The following is a 14,531-nucleotide window of genomic DNA, read 5'->3' on the forward strand; positions in this document are numbered from 1 at the left end:
ATTTTCCATAAGAATTTTCAACTGAAAATATTCAAGAATGCCCAAATTGTGAACAATATATTTTTGTGATATTCACTGCAAATTGATTTTTCAAATTAAAATCAAAATATTGTGATGTATGGGGATGGTTTGTTTTGAGAAACGTGGCAGTTAACTGGTTAAAACTATTTTCATACATGCAGTAAGCCAATGCAAATAAATTAGTATTTTAGGAACCAATATTTTCAATAAGAGAAAAGAACTGTAAAATCCAGTAACTAAAATAAAAATCCATAATGTTAAAGTTGAATCCAAAACATGTGCACTGATTTATTTTTCCCTTTCATATACTTTTTGTTTCTATCTCTATACTGGTAAGTCCTAGAAGCAATGAGAGCCCAAGAACACTGAATACACCCAGTACCCACACTGTGGTCCATTCCCCACTAAAAAAAACTAGGACTCCTTGAAGGAATGTCTGACTCCAGGTTTGGAGCAGGTTACATACAAGGTGAGCCTGGAGCCGAATCCGGTTTGGCTCAGTGGTAGAGCGTAGGTCTGCGGATTGAAAGGTCTCAGGTTCAATTCAGGTCAAGGGCATGTACCTTGGTTGTGGGCACATCCCCAGTAGGGGGTGTGCAAGAGGCAGCTGATGGATGATTCTTTCTCACTGATGTTTCTAGCTCTCTATCCCTTTCCCTTCCTCTCTGTGAAAAATCAATAAAATATATTAAAAAAACAAAACAAAAAACAAAGTGAGCCTGGAACTTTTGTTGTTGACTAAAGAAGTTATCAAATATTAGTAAGTCATATCAAAAGAACACTAAAGCCAAAAGGAATTCCCATAGACAAGATGGGACAATATGAACATTTAAAAACAAACAAAAAAAAAAAAACCCTAACCAGTTTGGCTCAGTGGATAGTTCGATGGCCTGCGGACTCAAGGGTCCCAGGTTCGATTCCAGTCAAGGGCATGTACCTTGGTTGTGGGGCATATCCCCAGTAGGGGATTATGCATGAGACAGCTTATATCGTGTTTCCCTGAAAATAAGACATCCTCCGAAAATAAGACCTACTTACAGGTTTCCTTCTGAGTGAAATATAAGGCATCCCCCCAAGTATAAGGCCCACCCTAGGAGTCACAAGAAATTCACCAGGAAATTCAGGAATTGGATTGTTATGTTACAGAAGATGATGACATGATTGTCATTGAATAAATGAGTAAATTCTTGATACTGTAGGATTCACAGTTTGTCTGATTTGCGTTGACAACTACCGTACTACCGTATTGTATATAGGTAATAAATTTCCTTTATTTTCATTTAACAATAAATGTGTACCATATTCTTCTTCATGGAAAAATAAGACATTCCCTGAAAATAAGACCTAGCGCATCTTTGGGAGCAAATATTAATATAAGATACTGTCTTATTTTCTCTCTCATCAGTGTTTCTAACTCTCTATTCCTCTCCCTTCCTCTCTGTAAAAAAATCAATAAACTATATTTAAAAATACTAATAATACAAGTGGTTAAAACAATAGATATTTTTAAAGTAATAATTTTAAATAAGAAAAAAGCACACTTTTGCCCCATCCTGTACATAGTTCAGTAAACTTACTGCTTTAACTTTTTAATTATTTTAACTTAACATTCACCTTTTAACATCTGGATACTCTAAAGATATTTAAAAGCTAAGTTTTAAGGTTAGACAGGTCATTATTGATAGACACATTATACATACATACATATATATATATATAAGCTAATCTTGTCTGAAATAAAAATAAAAAATTGTGAAATGTTTTACTTTGACTTTTTCAAAAGGTGAGACAACTTTTAAAAAAATAACCATTAACAACTAATATGCAGTTCTTTAATGGGTGAGGGAACACAAAAGTTTACATACAAATTACCAATCAATAAGAATAATTTTGAGCCGAAACCGGTTCGGCTCAATGGATAGAGCGTCGGCTTGGAGACTGAAAGGTCCCGGGTTCGATTCCGGTCAAGGGCATGTACCTTGGTTGCGGGCATATCCCCAGTAGGGGGTGTGCAAGAGGCAGCTGATCGATGACTCTCTCTCATCGATGTTTCTAACTCTCTATCTCTCTCCCTTCCTCTCTGTACAAAATCAATAAATTATATTTAAAAAAAAAAAAAAAAAAAAAAAAAAAAAAGAATAATTTTGACAAAAAAAATTAACTCAGAACTTCCTACAGTTAGTTCAGTATGCTACAACTGTTCCTCCAGCTATTAAAGACAAATTCTATTACAATAAGAACTCTTATCAGACCTAGCTGGTTTGGCTCAGTGGACAGAGCGTCCCAGGTTCAATTCTGGTCAAGGGCACATGCCTAGGTTGCGGCCTAATCCCCAGTGGGGAACGTGCATGAGGCAGCCAATCAATGATTCTCTCTCATCATTGATGTTTCTATTTCTCTTTCCCTCTCCCTTCCTCTCTGTAATCAATAAGGACATATTAAAAGAAAAAAAAGAATTATCAGAGAAAAAGGTTTCTAAACCTCAGCTATACACACTTTTTATTTTCAATATTAATTTCAGTGTTTCTCAAGTTTTTTTTTCAATATCACTCTCTAAAGGAGCTTTTTCAGACATTTTTTTCCCTAACCTCTCCCCCATTAAATTGTAATAAGATGGGTTCCCTGTATATGTGTTTGGATGCTTATTTATATCTACGTTTTATACATAAAAGCGCAAGAACTTTTCACCACCACCCCCAGAACCAATTTTCACTCCCTTAAGGAAACCATTGAAAATAATTATTTACTTAATATTTATTGAGTGGTAGCTATATGTCAGGCTGAGTACTATCAAAATAGCAACACAATTTAGTTTTGTACTTTACTATAAGAATTTTGAGCCACAGAACTAAAATGAAAATAGAGATCTTCCTAGTGTTTATACCTAGTGAAAGGCCTAGATCAGTAAATATTTGATGAATGCATGGAGATCGTCAGAATTATAGAAGTGGTAGTTACACAGCTTATGAATGCCCTTTAGCAAGATGGCCAGGCTGCAGAAATGTTGACTTTAAAATATGAGCATAAAAATAAAAAGGATCATCAGTAGCTGCCTTGCAGAGTTGTCGAACCAATATTAAAATCTTCATGTGTGATAAACAAACCTTTCTTACATTAAACCACACAAAAAAAGGAAATGTTGGCTTCAGATCTCAATTAACTCAGAATTTGACTCACTGCCAACCTTGAAACTTGGAATTTTCTAGTTAATTTTCAGGAGGAAACAAAACAAAACAATGGAAAAACTTAAAACTAAAACAAACAGTTCTTATTCAGTAATCTTTAACCTTCGAGTTCATGACATGTTTTGAATATCTGATGAAAGCATTATGTCCTCTTTCTCCAGGAAAACACACAAAATACAATTGCAGTGTGTTCAGTTTGTAAAAACCATCTGTAAACTCCAATTTAATAACTTTTTCATGAAAGGAATATGTAATCCAAATGCAGTTTATCAAGTTTAGTTTTAAAATATTATTTTTTCATTTAAAAATTCATTTTTTAAAAAATATATAATTTATTTCAGAGAGGAAGAAAGAAGAGACAGAAACATCAATGATGAGCGAATTATCAGCTGTCTCTGCTTGCCCCCTACTAGGGATTGAACCAGCAATGTGCCCTGGAACGAAATTGAACCCAGCACCCTCCAGTCCACAAGCTGAAGCTCTAGCCACCGAGCCAAACCAGTTAGGGCTAAGTATTAGTTTTTAAGCTTAAATGTATACTTTATCAGAAGCATTTTTTTTTTGTAATGTAATGTATAGTCTATTTCCAACACATCACTGTAATACCTAAATTAAAACTTCAGTACATCAATTTCAAAATGCCAGGTTGCTACCTTGGTACTTGTCACTACATGTATTAAAATGAAAGAAACAAAGGGACAAGCACAGTCTCAGGATGCTGCTTCAAAAGGAGATTCTTGTTGGGCCAAATGGTTAACATGACACCATGATGTCTTTAGCGGTCACTAATTGGTGGTCTAAAAGGTTGGCGAACACTGCTTTAGAGTATGTTGAGATATATAAGCTGACACTTACTATAACTATTAAATGTAAAAAAAAATTCCCCAAATATTTCAAAATGTGAACAAAGTAATTTCAAAATACTGTGCATTCTAAAAGATAATCTCAAATGATGCATACAAGGCAACTTGGAAAATGTGAAGTTGATAAATATAATTTATTAGTTTTCTGGCCACATTGTGAAAGAACCCTGAGGCAATGAAAATGGTTTCAATAGTACAATATTGAAAGGTACAGTCAAATGGTTCAATGAACTATAAAAACTAATTTTTGAGATTCTGTTTCTCTGACTTTTGTGCCTACTCATAAATACATGCAAAAAAAAAAAGGTTCAAATCTTTCAAAAATATGAAGGAATGATTATTTGTATTAATAAGGAATCAAAAAACTCCAAAACGAATGTCTTTATTATACTTTGTTACTAAAATCTTAGCACATCTTGAAATACTGAATATTGGTTGAATTACTCATCAAATCTGATATGCTGAGAAGATGTATATCACTGCAAATATAGAAAAGAAAAATTTTTTTAAGTTATACATTTGGTAAGTATTATATTTCAAAGTAGTGAACTTAGGAAACTTATTCCAAAAATTGAATGCATCTATCTTTGGGATCAATCTTTGGAGCCAGTTTAAAAATCATACAAAGTCCCTTCCATCATTTTAAACTTGTACACAATGACATTACTTGGATAGGTCTCCAAAAAACCTCAATTTAAACTTGCACATATTGACACTACTAAGATAGTTCTCCAAAAAACCTCATGGCCTATTTTGCTCTCAACAGCCAAAGTCCCGTGAGAAAAAACCTGGACAAGCCTAGGCCTGGTTGCGCCACAAAAAGGGAAGGTGTAAATGCTTCAATAGGGAATCTTGGACTATACACACAATGGGGAATGCCTTAAAAGCAATACAAACCTTGAGGGAATTCTTGGTGGAGAAAAACAAAAAATGTCTGTAGCAGTCCAATCAGAACAAACATAAGAGAGGACTACTTCTCCATTTAGAGAATTTTAAGGCTCAGAGAGCTTAAACTATGTAAAAATAAAGGATACACTTCAGACAGGACTACAGCACCTTTTTCCACTTGTGCTATTCCTCAGGCTCACTCTAACTTACACATGATCATTTAAAATAATCGAATCCCATTTTAAATCACTAAGATTTGCCACGGACAAAGATATTTGAAAAGTACAGGACACAGTCTTACGTGGTTTGGTTCAGTGGATAAAGCGTTGGCCTGTGGACTGAAGGAAGCACATGTCTGGCTTGCGGGCTCCAACCGCAGTGGGGGGCATGCAGGAGGCAGCCACTCTATGATTCTCTCTCATCGCTGATATTTCTCTCTCTCTCTCTCCCTCTCCTTTCCTCTCTGAAATCAATAAAAATATATTTTTTAAAAAGTACATGACACCAGTTATGTGAGGTAATTCTCAATAGGCATGCTGAAAACACTCAGGCATCTATGGAAAATCAAATAGTTGGGGAAAGAAAAACACCTGGCTCATTTGTTTCCCTTCCCCCTCAAACAGAAAAAATTACAGAAATGGTGCCAATTATTTGAAAGTTGAATTCAAGTTTAGACCTATCTGCCATCTTTGCTGTAGCCTCTGAAGATTTACGTCAATACCTATGTCTTTGATGTTCTACCCAGACCGAGCACAGGAATTCCCAGAAGAGCTCCGGCATATTTTAACATAAAAGCCTGAAAAGATCATGATGAGTAAAACAAACAAGCAAAAACCCCTGAAATGTGTTCCTAAATTTAAAAAAATAATCTTTCACAATGACTTTAGAGTCACCCATAACAGGTAATCTGAAATCAGGCCATATGCTTACTGGCAGGATGAGGCTTCTACTCAGTAAAAAGGGGGAGGAGGAGAATACTTAGATTCAGGTAATGTCAAAGTAACTTTTTAACTATGGTAGATTGGAAATGTGTTACAAGTTGATAACTCAATGAGAATGAACAAATGACAATCTCACAATATGGATGAATCTCACAAACAATGTTTAACAAAAGCAAGACACAAATGAAAATGCAAAAATGAAAAAATTATTCTATGCTGAATTCTAAAGCCAAGATAGTGGTGACCTCTGAGGACTGGGCAGTGACTGGAAAGGAAATCAAGTGGGACTTTTTGGAGAACTGATCATGTTCTGTTTATTTAACAGGAATGTTCAGTCTGTGAAAATTCTTCATATTTATATTTGCACTTTTCTGTAGATTTACTATTGAATAAGAATATTTCTTAAAAATACATTTTTTATTGATTTCAGAGGAAGGGAGGGGGGAGAGAGAGAGAAATATCAATGATGAGAGAGAATCATTGATCAGCTGCCTCCTGCAGGGCCCACACTAGGGATCAATCCTGCTACCTGGGCATGTGCCCTTGACCAGAATTGAACCTGGGATCCTTCAGTCCACAGGCCGATGCTCCATCCACTGAGCAACCAGCTAGGGCTCAACAAAAATATTTTTTAAAAGCTGTAAGTCTCACCTTTTGAAAAAGTCAAAGTAGCTGAAGCCAGTTTAGCTCAGTGGTAGAGCGTCGGTCTTCGGACTGAAAGGTCCCAGGTTCGATTTCGGGACCTGGTTGAGGGCACATCCATTGGTTGAGGGCACATCCCCGGTAGGGGGGTGCAAGAGGCAGCTGGTCGATGTTTCTCTCTCATCGAAGCACTCTCTCTCTCCCTTCCTCTCTGTAAAAAATCAATTAAAAAAAATGAAAAAGTCAAAGTAAAACGTTTCAAAATGTTTTATTTTTATTCCAAACAAGATTAGCTTACATATATAAAATGTGTCCATCACTAATGACCTGCCTAACCTTAAAATTTAGCTTTTAAATATTTTTAGAATAATCAGATGTTACAAAGATGGATGCTAAGTTAAAATAATTAAAAAGTTAAAGCAGTAAGTTTACTGAACTATATACAGGGTGGGGCAAAAGTAGGTTTGTAAACCAACTTTTGCCCCACCCTGTATTATGAAATTGTTAATATCAAATATAGTATATTAAAATCTAATACTAACAAGCATAAATGCCTAGGCTCTGGGTAAGAGTAATTCCTACCCTTCTAATAAGAGTGATACAAGTTGAAGACATGGGGAAAACCTCCAAAGGAGAAATACATGAGTGGATGAGTGGACAGGGCTGGTTATTAGTAAGTGAAGACAGGAAAAAATACAGAAGTTAATCATTAAAACCTAAATCTAAAGCAGTACAAACAAAATCCCAACCACACCCACCTCCTCTTCAACTCCAGGGACCTGCCTACAACAGGCAATATGAAGTTCCCTATGGTGGTTGTTGAAATCAGCAAGAAATATTCAGAATTAGCTAGTGTCTGGACCGTGGCCAAGACATGGCAAAGTCTGTGACTTCTGACACAAACACAACTGATGACTTCAATTATCTGCCACCAGAGAACTTTAAATTGTCTAAATTTTCTAAGCACTATTTTTATACTAATGATATACTGAAATAATATATATTTTTAAAAATCCTTTATTGTACATATAGTATTAAAGGTCTCCTTTTCTCCCCCACTGACCTCTCCCCAGCCACACCCACCTCCCACTAAGCAGTATTTTTTAAATTATATTTTTTATTGATTTCAGAGTGGGAGAGGGAGAGATGGAAGCATCAATGGTGAGAGAATTATAAGTTCAACAAACAATTTTAGATTATCTTCATGAAAATCTATCTCAGGAAAATACCGTGCCGATATACTAAATAGTTAGAGTAACACATACTTGAAACACCATAATTTCTCACTCTGACTAATTCAAAAGTCCTAAAGCTAGTTTTAGTATTTTTAAGTTTAAGTTTTATATCAGGACATGCCCTCACAGAAATCGCTCAAAAACTATAAAACCAAAATGTCCACTCAGGAATGAGGATAACTTGTTTTCTTCCTTTTACATTTTCTTTTTCTAAAACGTTACTTTTGCCCCGAAGAAAAAAGGTGATTATTATAAACAAAGAAAAATGTTTATTATCAAGATTCTAAACTGTGAAGCCTAAAAAGGGCATGTTGAATACCTTCTATAAAACCATATTTCTAGGACACTAGACATGTAGTTCATTTTTCCAAAAAACAAAAAAATTCCACACACAGTCGAGGCCCACTTCGCAGCCAGAGACACACAACCTTTTTATGTGGTCTTGGTAAAACTTCAGCAAATGGGAAACCTAGATATTGCAAATGCTCTAGAGTCTAGACAATTCTATCAAGGTAAATTTAGTTCATTTGAATACTAAATATCAGGAGTCCACCAACAGTGCATATAACCTCACCTATACCTCATACATTTTGGTGAAGACTAAGTTGTTTCAGAAGGATTATTTTTACCCACCTTCATGAATTGACAAAATGTTCTTACAATCAAAACTTAGGAATACCTGAAACTAATAAAATTTTGTATGTCAGCTATAATTTTAAAATTCTTAAAAAAAAAAAATCTTTTTGTATCTGACGTCTCAAAATGTCTGTGGTGTCCATGCTGAAACAAGCTTCTGAAACAACCTTACCACATATGATTTAGGCTAACCATCTCCCCCACAGTCTGGAAGCCTCTTAATCATTTTTGTAGACAGAAGGATATGTGATAAAACACACACACACACACACACACACACACACACACACACACACAGCAAAATGCTAATCACAGAACCTAGGAGATGAATATATAAGGCGTACACTAGGCAAGTGTTTGTTTTTCCCAACTGTATGCGAGAAAATTCTCATAAAATATTTGGGTGAATATAATCTTTCAAAGTCTGAACAAAAATACCTATGGCTCGATACAGAGACAGTAAAGCAACAGACAGACTGTCAAATTACAGCGGGAAGATTAGGGAGATGTGGGGGAGATAAGTGATCAACCAAAGGACTTGTATGCATGCATATAAGCATAACCAAAGGAAGCAAAACTCTGGGGAGGGAGGGCATGTATGGGAGTGGGAGGCGGAGGGACAATGGTAAGATATGTACACATATAATACCTTAATAAAAAATGAAAAAAAATTAAATTAAAAAAAAACCTATGGCAACTTCAACCTAACGCTGTGAGGCTTTTCATCAAATCACAGGCCTAGCACTTCAAGCCCCCAAGCACCCCACGAAGAAGCCCTTCCCCTTAAGGCTTTCTGAAGAATAGAACATCAACTGATAAAACTTAAAAGCAGTATTAAAAAATACTGACCTTCCACCCAAAAAACAAGTTTACCTAGAGAGTCATTTTCCAGGAAGTGTCATGAGGATTTAATTGGACTTTTAACTTTTATCACTAAAGTAACTTTGCCCATTACCATTTCACCGACATTTAAAAAAAAAAAAATCCCAAACAGTCCACCTTAAAGCTTGTTAACCTCCCCTAAGTCAGGCCCGCGGAGCCCTCCCAGGTGCTGGGACCTGCAAAACGCAGGAGGAGCGAGCTCGGGGCCGGCGGCTCCAGGTGCGGATGGTAAGCCGGGTCCACGGGCTAAAGGGCTATCGGCCGCGCGGAAGAGGCGAGGAGGAAATGCACGGCCCGGGAGCCGGACAGAACTGAGTGATGTGGAAGGAGGAAGGGAACCCGAGCCGTCCGGGCGGGGAGGACCTGGGGGCAGCGGGCTGGCCGGGCGCCCCCGGCGCGGGAGCTCAGAGGGCGGCCCCGGGCCCCGCCGGCCGCCCCTCCCAGCGCGCACCTCTCGGTCCTTGAGGCCCAGCAGGAGCACCTCCTCCATCAGGGTCAGCCGCGTTTCCTTGGAGTCGCCCTTGTCGTCGTCGTCCTGCTCGTCGCGGCGGCTCTGCGTGTCGTCCTCGCCGCTGCCGCCGCCGCCGCCCGCCGCCCGCTCCTTGTCGGCCGCGCTGCGGGAGGCCTCGGTGCGGCGCTGCACCAGGCCCGAGCTGCGCTGGGTCAGCGAGGACATGGCTCCGGCCGAGGCGCCGCGCCGGGCCCACTGGGATGCGGGGCAGACCGGCTTTCCCTCCTCCTCCCCCGGGGCCCCCGGCCCGGGCTTCCGTGTTAAATCCGGGCGCTAGGACGACGTCTGACGGCAGCGGGGCCGGGGGCAACCATGGGGAGACGGCGGGGGCGAGGCGGCCGAGGCGGGCGTCGGCGCGGCGCAAGACGGGTTCCTTCCTCCCTGCAGCCGCAGCCGGGAGGCAGCCGGAGCTCCGAGGAGGCGGCGGCGGCGCCTCTCCAATATGGCGGCGCCGGCTGACGTCACCGGAGGATGTGGCAGGCCGGCGTGGGGCTGGCCCGAGGGCGCCGGAAGCAGCGACCCTAGAGCCACGCCCCCTCCCGCAGGCCACGCCCCTCCCGCCTCGCGTCGGGGTCGCTGGCCGGTGCTCCCAGTGCTGATTGGCGTCCTCCCGCCCCGCCTACCTCCTCGCTTCTCAGGAAACCCGGGCTGGAGCCAGCAGACGTGGCCTAGCTAGGGGGCATCCTGCCCCGCCTCCAGCTGTGCCCCTCGCACCCGGACACCACCATCCTCGGAGTTGGCCAGGGCCGGGCCTGCGGGGACCCGGCTTGGAATCCCGGGGTCCCCACGAGACCCAGGAAGAACATGGGTCGCCGCGGAGGGGGCGAGGGGAGGCGCGCGCTCGGCCCACTCTCCCTTCTGAAGGAGCGAGCAGCCGCACTTAAATGGCTTAGGGGGGACTTCCGGTGTTTTCTGGATGAATTACCCTATGGAAGAGGTTAGAGCAAATGGACTGGTTTTGTTTGCAACACTGGCCCTCACCTCCAGACTCGTAAAGTGACGAGGAGCGCAGGAAGGACAGTTAGTGCCGCCCACTCCGGTCACTCGCCCTTGAAGAACTTGAGACAATAAACTGTTGAGTACCGTGCCACGTCTTTGCTCACATAAAAAAGTTCCCTCAATTTAATCACATCCTCTCGGAGTGCTTGGCAATTGATGCCAGTTAGGTTGAAGAAGAAATAAAGGTCAAACCCGATTGGAGGTATGAAAAGCCGGGAGGGTGGAGCTGGTGAGTAGAACATCACCTGTTAATAATGGCGTTGTATGCCATCCAATAGTATTGAAAATCAACAATGACCTCGGGCTGTGCCTACAGAATGGTTTAGATAGTAACATAATGTTGTAACAGGACTGAAGCTATCATACATGAAAAACGCCGGTTGTCAAACCGTCCCGTAGAATAGTCTGACTACAGAGCTCTCCCCAGTTCGCAAAACCATTGTCCAAAACTGGCCATACCTGTCAGCCCCCCACGCCCTGGCAATCCAGAAAGCAGAATCTCCAGCGGCGGGGAGGAAGGGCAGGCTGAGTACAAAGTAGACCTTTTTATTTTCCCTATTATCTGGACAAAGGTCAACTTCACCTCAAACAACTTCACCTATTCACATCCTGTTCAGCTTTTTCTTTTTCATCCCCCAACTCTTTCCCAAATAGCTTAAGTAGGTTTCCTTTTATAAGTAATGTAATTAGCCGGAACCGGTTTGGCTTAGTGGATAGAGCCTCGTCCTGCAGACTAAAAGGTCCCAGGTTAGGTTCCGGTCAAGGTCAAGGGCATGTACCTTGGTAGCTTCCAGTGGGGGGTGTGCAGGAGGCAACTGATCATTGTTTCTCTCTCTCTCTTCCTCTCTGTAAAACAATCAATAAAATATATTTAAAAAATTTTAAATGAAAAATAAAAGTAATGTAATTAATTCCTTTTTTTGATTAATATAGTCAAATGAATAGTTGAAGGAGGATAAACATAGATACGGTGTGTGGATGAAAGGGGCCACATGCTCAGGGGAGGCCTGCGTGGCAGTCTTGCAAACTCAGAGACCTAAAGTCACCACAAAAGATGGTCTGAAAATAAACTTTAACTAAAAGCAGTGATGGTGGGTAGTTACATCCTAGGCTGGTATCTTCACTGACAAGGTCAACCTTTGCCTTAACTGAGCCTATCTGTCTTCTTGCATGTATGATAACATATCCTTGAAATGTCTGGGTAACTTGTAACTCCTCTTTTTCTGGACCCCTTGGGGCACAAACCTAACGTACTGGGCACCAGGACAGATACCACAAATTCGTTCATTATTCCTGGACCCACCTAAGTATGTGTCATTTTACTTTTTATCTAATCTCGGGGTTTCCCTGCTTTGCTTTTTCCCCACCCCTCTAGTCTGTCACCAATGGATTTCATGTAACCCATCTATGTCCCTTTCCTTTGATTGCCATGTATAAATACAGATGTAACCCGCTATTCTCGGGAGCATTATCTCAATTCGTTGAGGTTCTGCTTCCCCACATGTGTCAACAGTTTGGCTCAAATACTCAGAAATTCTTTACAGGTTTCAATGTGTGTTTTTTGTTTTGTTTTTTTTATTTTATGTTAACAAGTGAAAATCTTCCAGACCCGCCCTTATTCACCCAGTAGTTCTCCCTACCCCTCCCTTGGTGGTTTTAAAATATGCAAACAAATTATCTGATGCTCCTTCTCTCAAAAGCTGAAACCTAATTTTCCTCCCCAGACTTAGTGGCTTTCTTCAAATGAATAGAACCTGGCAGGTGTGACTGAGTGTGACTCCTTAGATTAGGTCATAAAAGTCTTTGCAATTCTTCCTTGCTCCTCTTTCTCCATCTCCATCTCTCTCTCTTCCTCTCTCTCAGATAATTCTTTTTTTTTTTTTTTTTTACCCCCTTTAAAAAAAACAAAACTTTTGTTGATTGATTTTAGAGAGGGAGAGGGAGAGGGAGAAACAGCGATTTGTTGTTCCACTTATCTATGCATTTATTGGTTGCTCCTTCACTTGATCTTAGCCAAAAGGCCAAGAAGCGATCATTGGTGCCCTGACCAGGAATGGAACCCACCCACATACATCTTTGGCATATTGGGACAACACTCTAACCAAATGAGCTACCTGGTTAGGGCTCAAGATCATTCATTCTGAGGGAGGCCAACAGCCATGTCATGAAGAGATGCAAGCAGCATTATGGAGTAGTCCAGTTGGGGGGAACAGAGGCCTCCTGCCCACAGCCATGTGAGTGAGTCATCTTGGAGGTGGTCCCCCCAGCCCCAGTCATCTTGATTGCAACCTCATGAAAGATTCTGAGCCAGTTCCACCCAGCTAAGCCATGTCTGTGTTTTTGAGCTATAATACAAAAACTGTGAGATATTAAGTATTTGTTGTTTTAAGCTGCTAAATTTGAGGTCATTTGTTATGTAGTAACAGTACTAAGATACTTGGGCACATATACACACAAATAGATAACTAATATTACTTTCTTAGATATCCTTCCAGAATTTATAAATGTATATTCAAACAAATATGAAAATAATATTTTCCTTATTTATGCAGATAATAGCACATTATCCACATTGTTTTATATCTTGATTTCTTTTCACTTAATTGATGTTGGAGAGCTGACTGTATCAGTACTTTCGAACTTCTTCATGCTTTGTTTCAGGTGCCCCAAACCACCATTTCAGGTGCCCCAAATGACCTACTGGCAGTCATTCCTTTTGCTCTCACTCTCATTTAAGGCAAACTTGCCTATTTGCCTCTTCTGTTGGGGTTTGGTTCCTCTTTTTTATTTTCTGGTGTATAGGTCTAGTCATCTCTGCTTTGCACTTTGCTCCAGTGCCAGTGCAAACATGTTCCTCTCCAAGTGCCACCATACTTCATTTAGCTTCATTTCTGTAAACACACTCTGTGTCAGCAAGGAGTGACTTTCTGCCAACTGTCCATGCCACTGTTCCTAGCTGACAGGGCATTTCCTTAGGAGCCGTCTGATCTGACCTCTCTAAAAGAGGAGAGCTCCCTCCCTCTCCTGCCAATGGGTAAAGGATCTTTTCCACGGTATTATCTGCCATAATCTTTCCCCATCTCCTACACACCTTTAAAAGATAAAATTGTCGCATTTTGCATTTACATAGCCCCTTTACAAAAGCTCACAATACTCACTCTCCTGTACTGCATGGAATTTTTATACCTTCATGAGGTTTACCACAAAGTTTTCCTTCCATATTTGTCCCTACTCTGTTATCTTCTCACCTCCAAATTCCCTCCCCATCAATTCACTAACAAAATTCAGAAACTATTCCAGATGAATTTGTATCTGCATAGGAAAAGCTGCTGTTTAAAACATACAAAAAAGCAACAGAGTTCATATACAAAACACTACCTCTAATAAAAATTTAATCAACTAAAATAGTTATTATTTCAACTGAATTCTTTCCACCAAAATAAAATGAGGATGCAAAAAATTACCTTAATAGGTAACATAAAAATGTTCATAATAATCTTAATGACTGGCCGAAACCGGTTTCGCTCAGAGGTAGAGCGTCAGTCTGCGGACTGAAAGGTCCCGGGTTCGATTCCGGTCAAGGGCATGTACATTGGTTGCTGGCACATCCCCGGTAGGGGGTGTGCAAGAGGCAGCTGGTCGATGTTCCTCTCTCATCGACATTTCTATCTCTCTCCCTTCCTCTCTGTAAAAAAATCAATAAAATATATATTTAATAAAAAAAATTT

The 14,531-nt window shown here is 40.4% G+C and overlaps 2 protein-coding genes and 1 long non-coding RNA gene across 4 annotated transcripts in view; all 3 read right to left on the reverse strand.

Moving 5' to 3' along the window:
- The window catches only part of GOLPH3 (golgi phosphoprotein 3), a 30,616-nt gene extending 20,394 nt beyond the window's left edge, over positions 1 to 10,222 (reverse strand). For both annotated transcript variants that reach the window (XM_045571201.1, XM_036410208.2), the window contains exon 1: positions 9,745 to 10,222. In XM_045571201.1, the coding sequence (XP_045427157.1) occupies positions 9,745 to 9,969 (225 nt within the window). In that variant the 5' untranslated portion in view covers positions 9,970 to 10,222. The remainder of the gene's footprint in view (positions 1 to 9,744) is intronic.
- Positions 7,711 to 9,522, reverse strand: LOC118703338. The gene is made up of 2 exons (XR_004982995.2): positions 9,100 to 9,522; positions 7,711 to 8,849 (listed from the first exon to the last, which is right to left on the reverse strand). It is a non-coding gene; the product is annotated as an uncharacterized LOC118703338 (long non-coding RNA).
- A 1,890-nt stretch (positions 10,223 to 12,112) lies between the features above and the next one.
- The window catches only part of MTRR (5-methyltetrahydrofolate-homocysteine methyltransferase reductase), a 40,993-nt gene continuing 38,574 nt past the window's right edge, over positions 12,113 to 14,531 (reverse strand). Inside the window, exon 16 of the transcript XR_004982993.2 lies at positions 12,113 to 12,125. The gene's annotated coding sequence lies outside the window, so the exon portion shown is untranslated. The remainder of the gene's footprint in view (positions 12,126 to 14,531) is intronic.

The sequence above is a fragment of the Pipistrellus kuhlii genome, unplaced genomic scaffold, assembly GCF_014108245.1.
Source record: "Pipistrellus kuhlii isolate mPipKuh1 unplaced genomic scaffold, mPipKuh1.p scaffold_m20_p_4, whole genome shotgun sequence".
Classification (NCBI taxonomy): Eukaryota; Metazoa; Chordata; class Mammalia; order Chiroptera; family Vespertilionidae; genus Pipistrellus; species Pipistrellus kuhlii.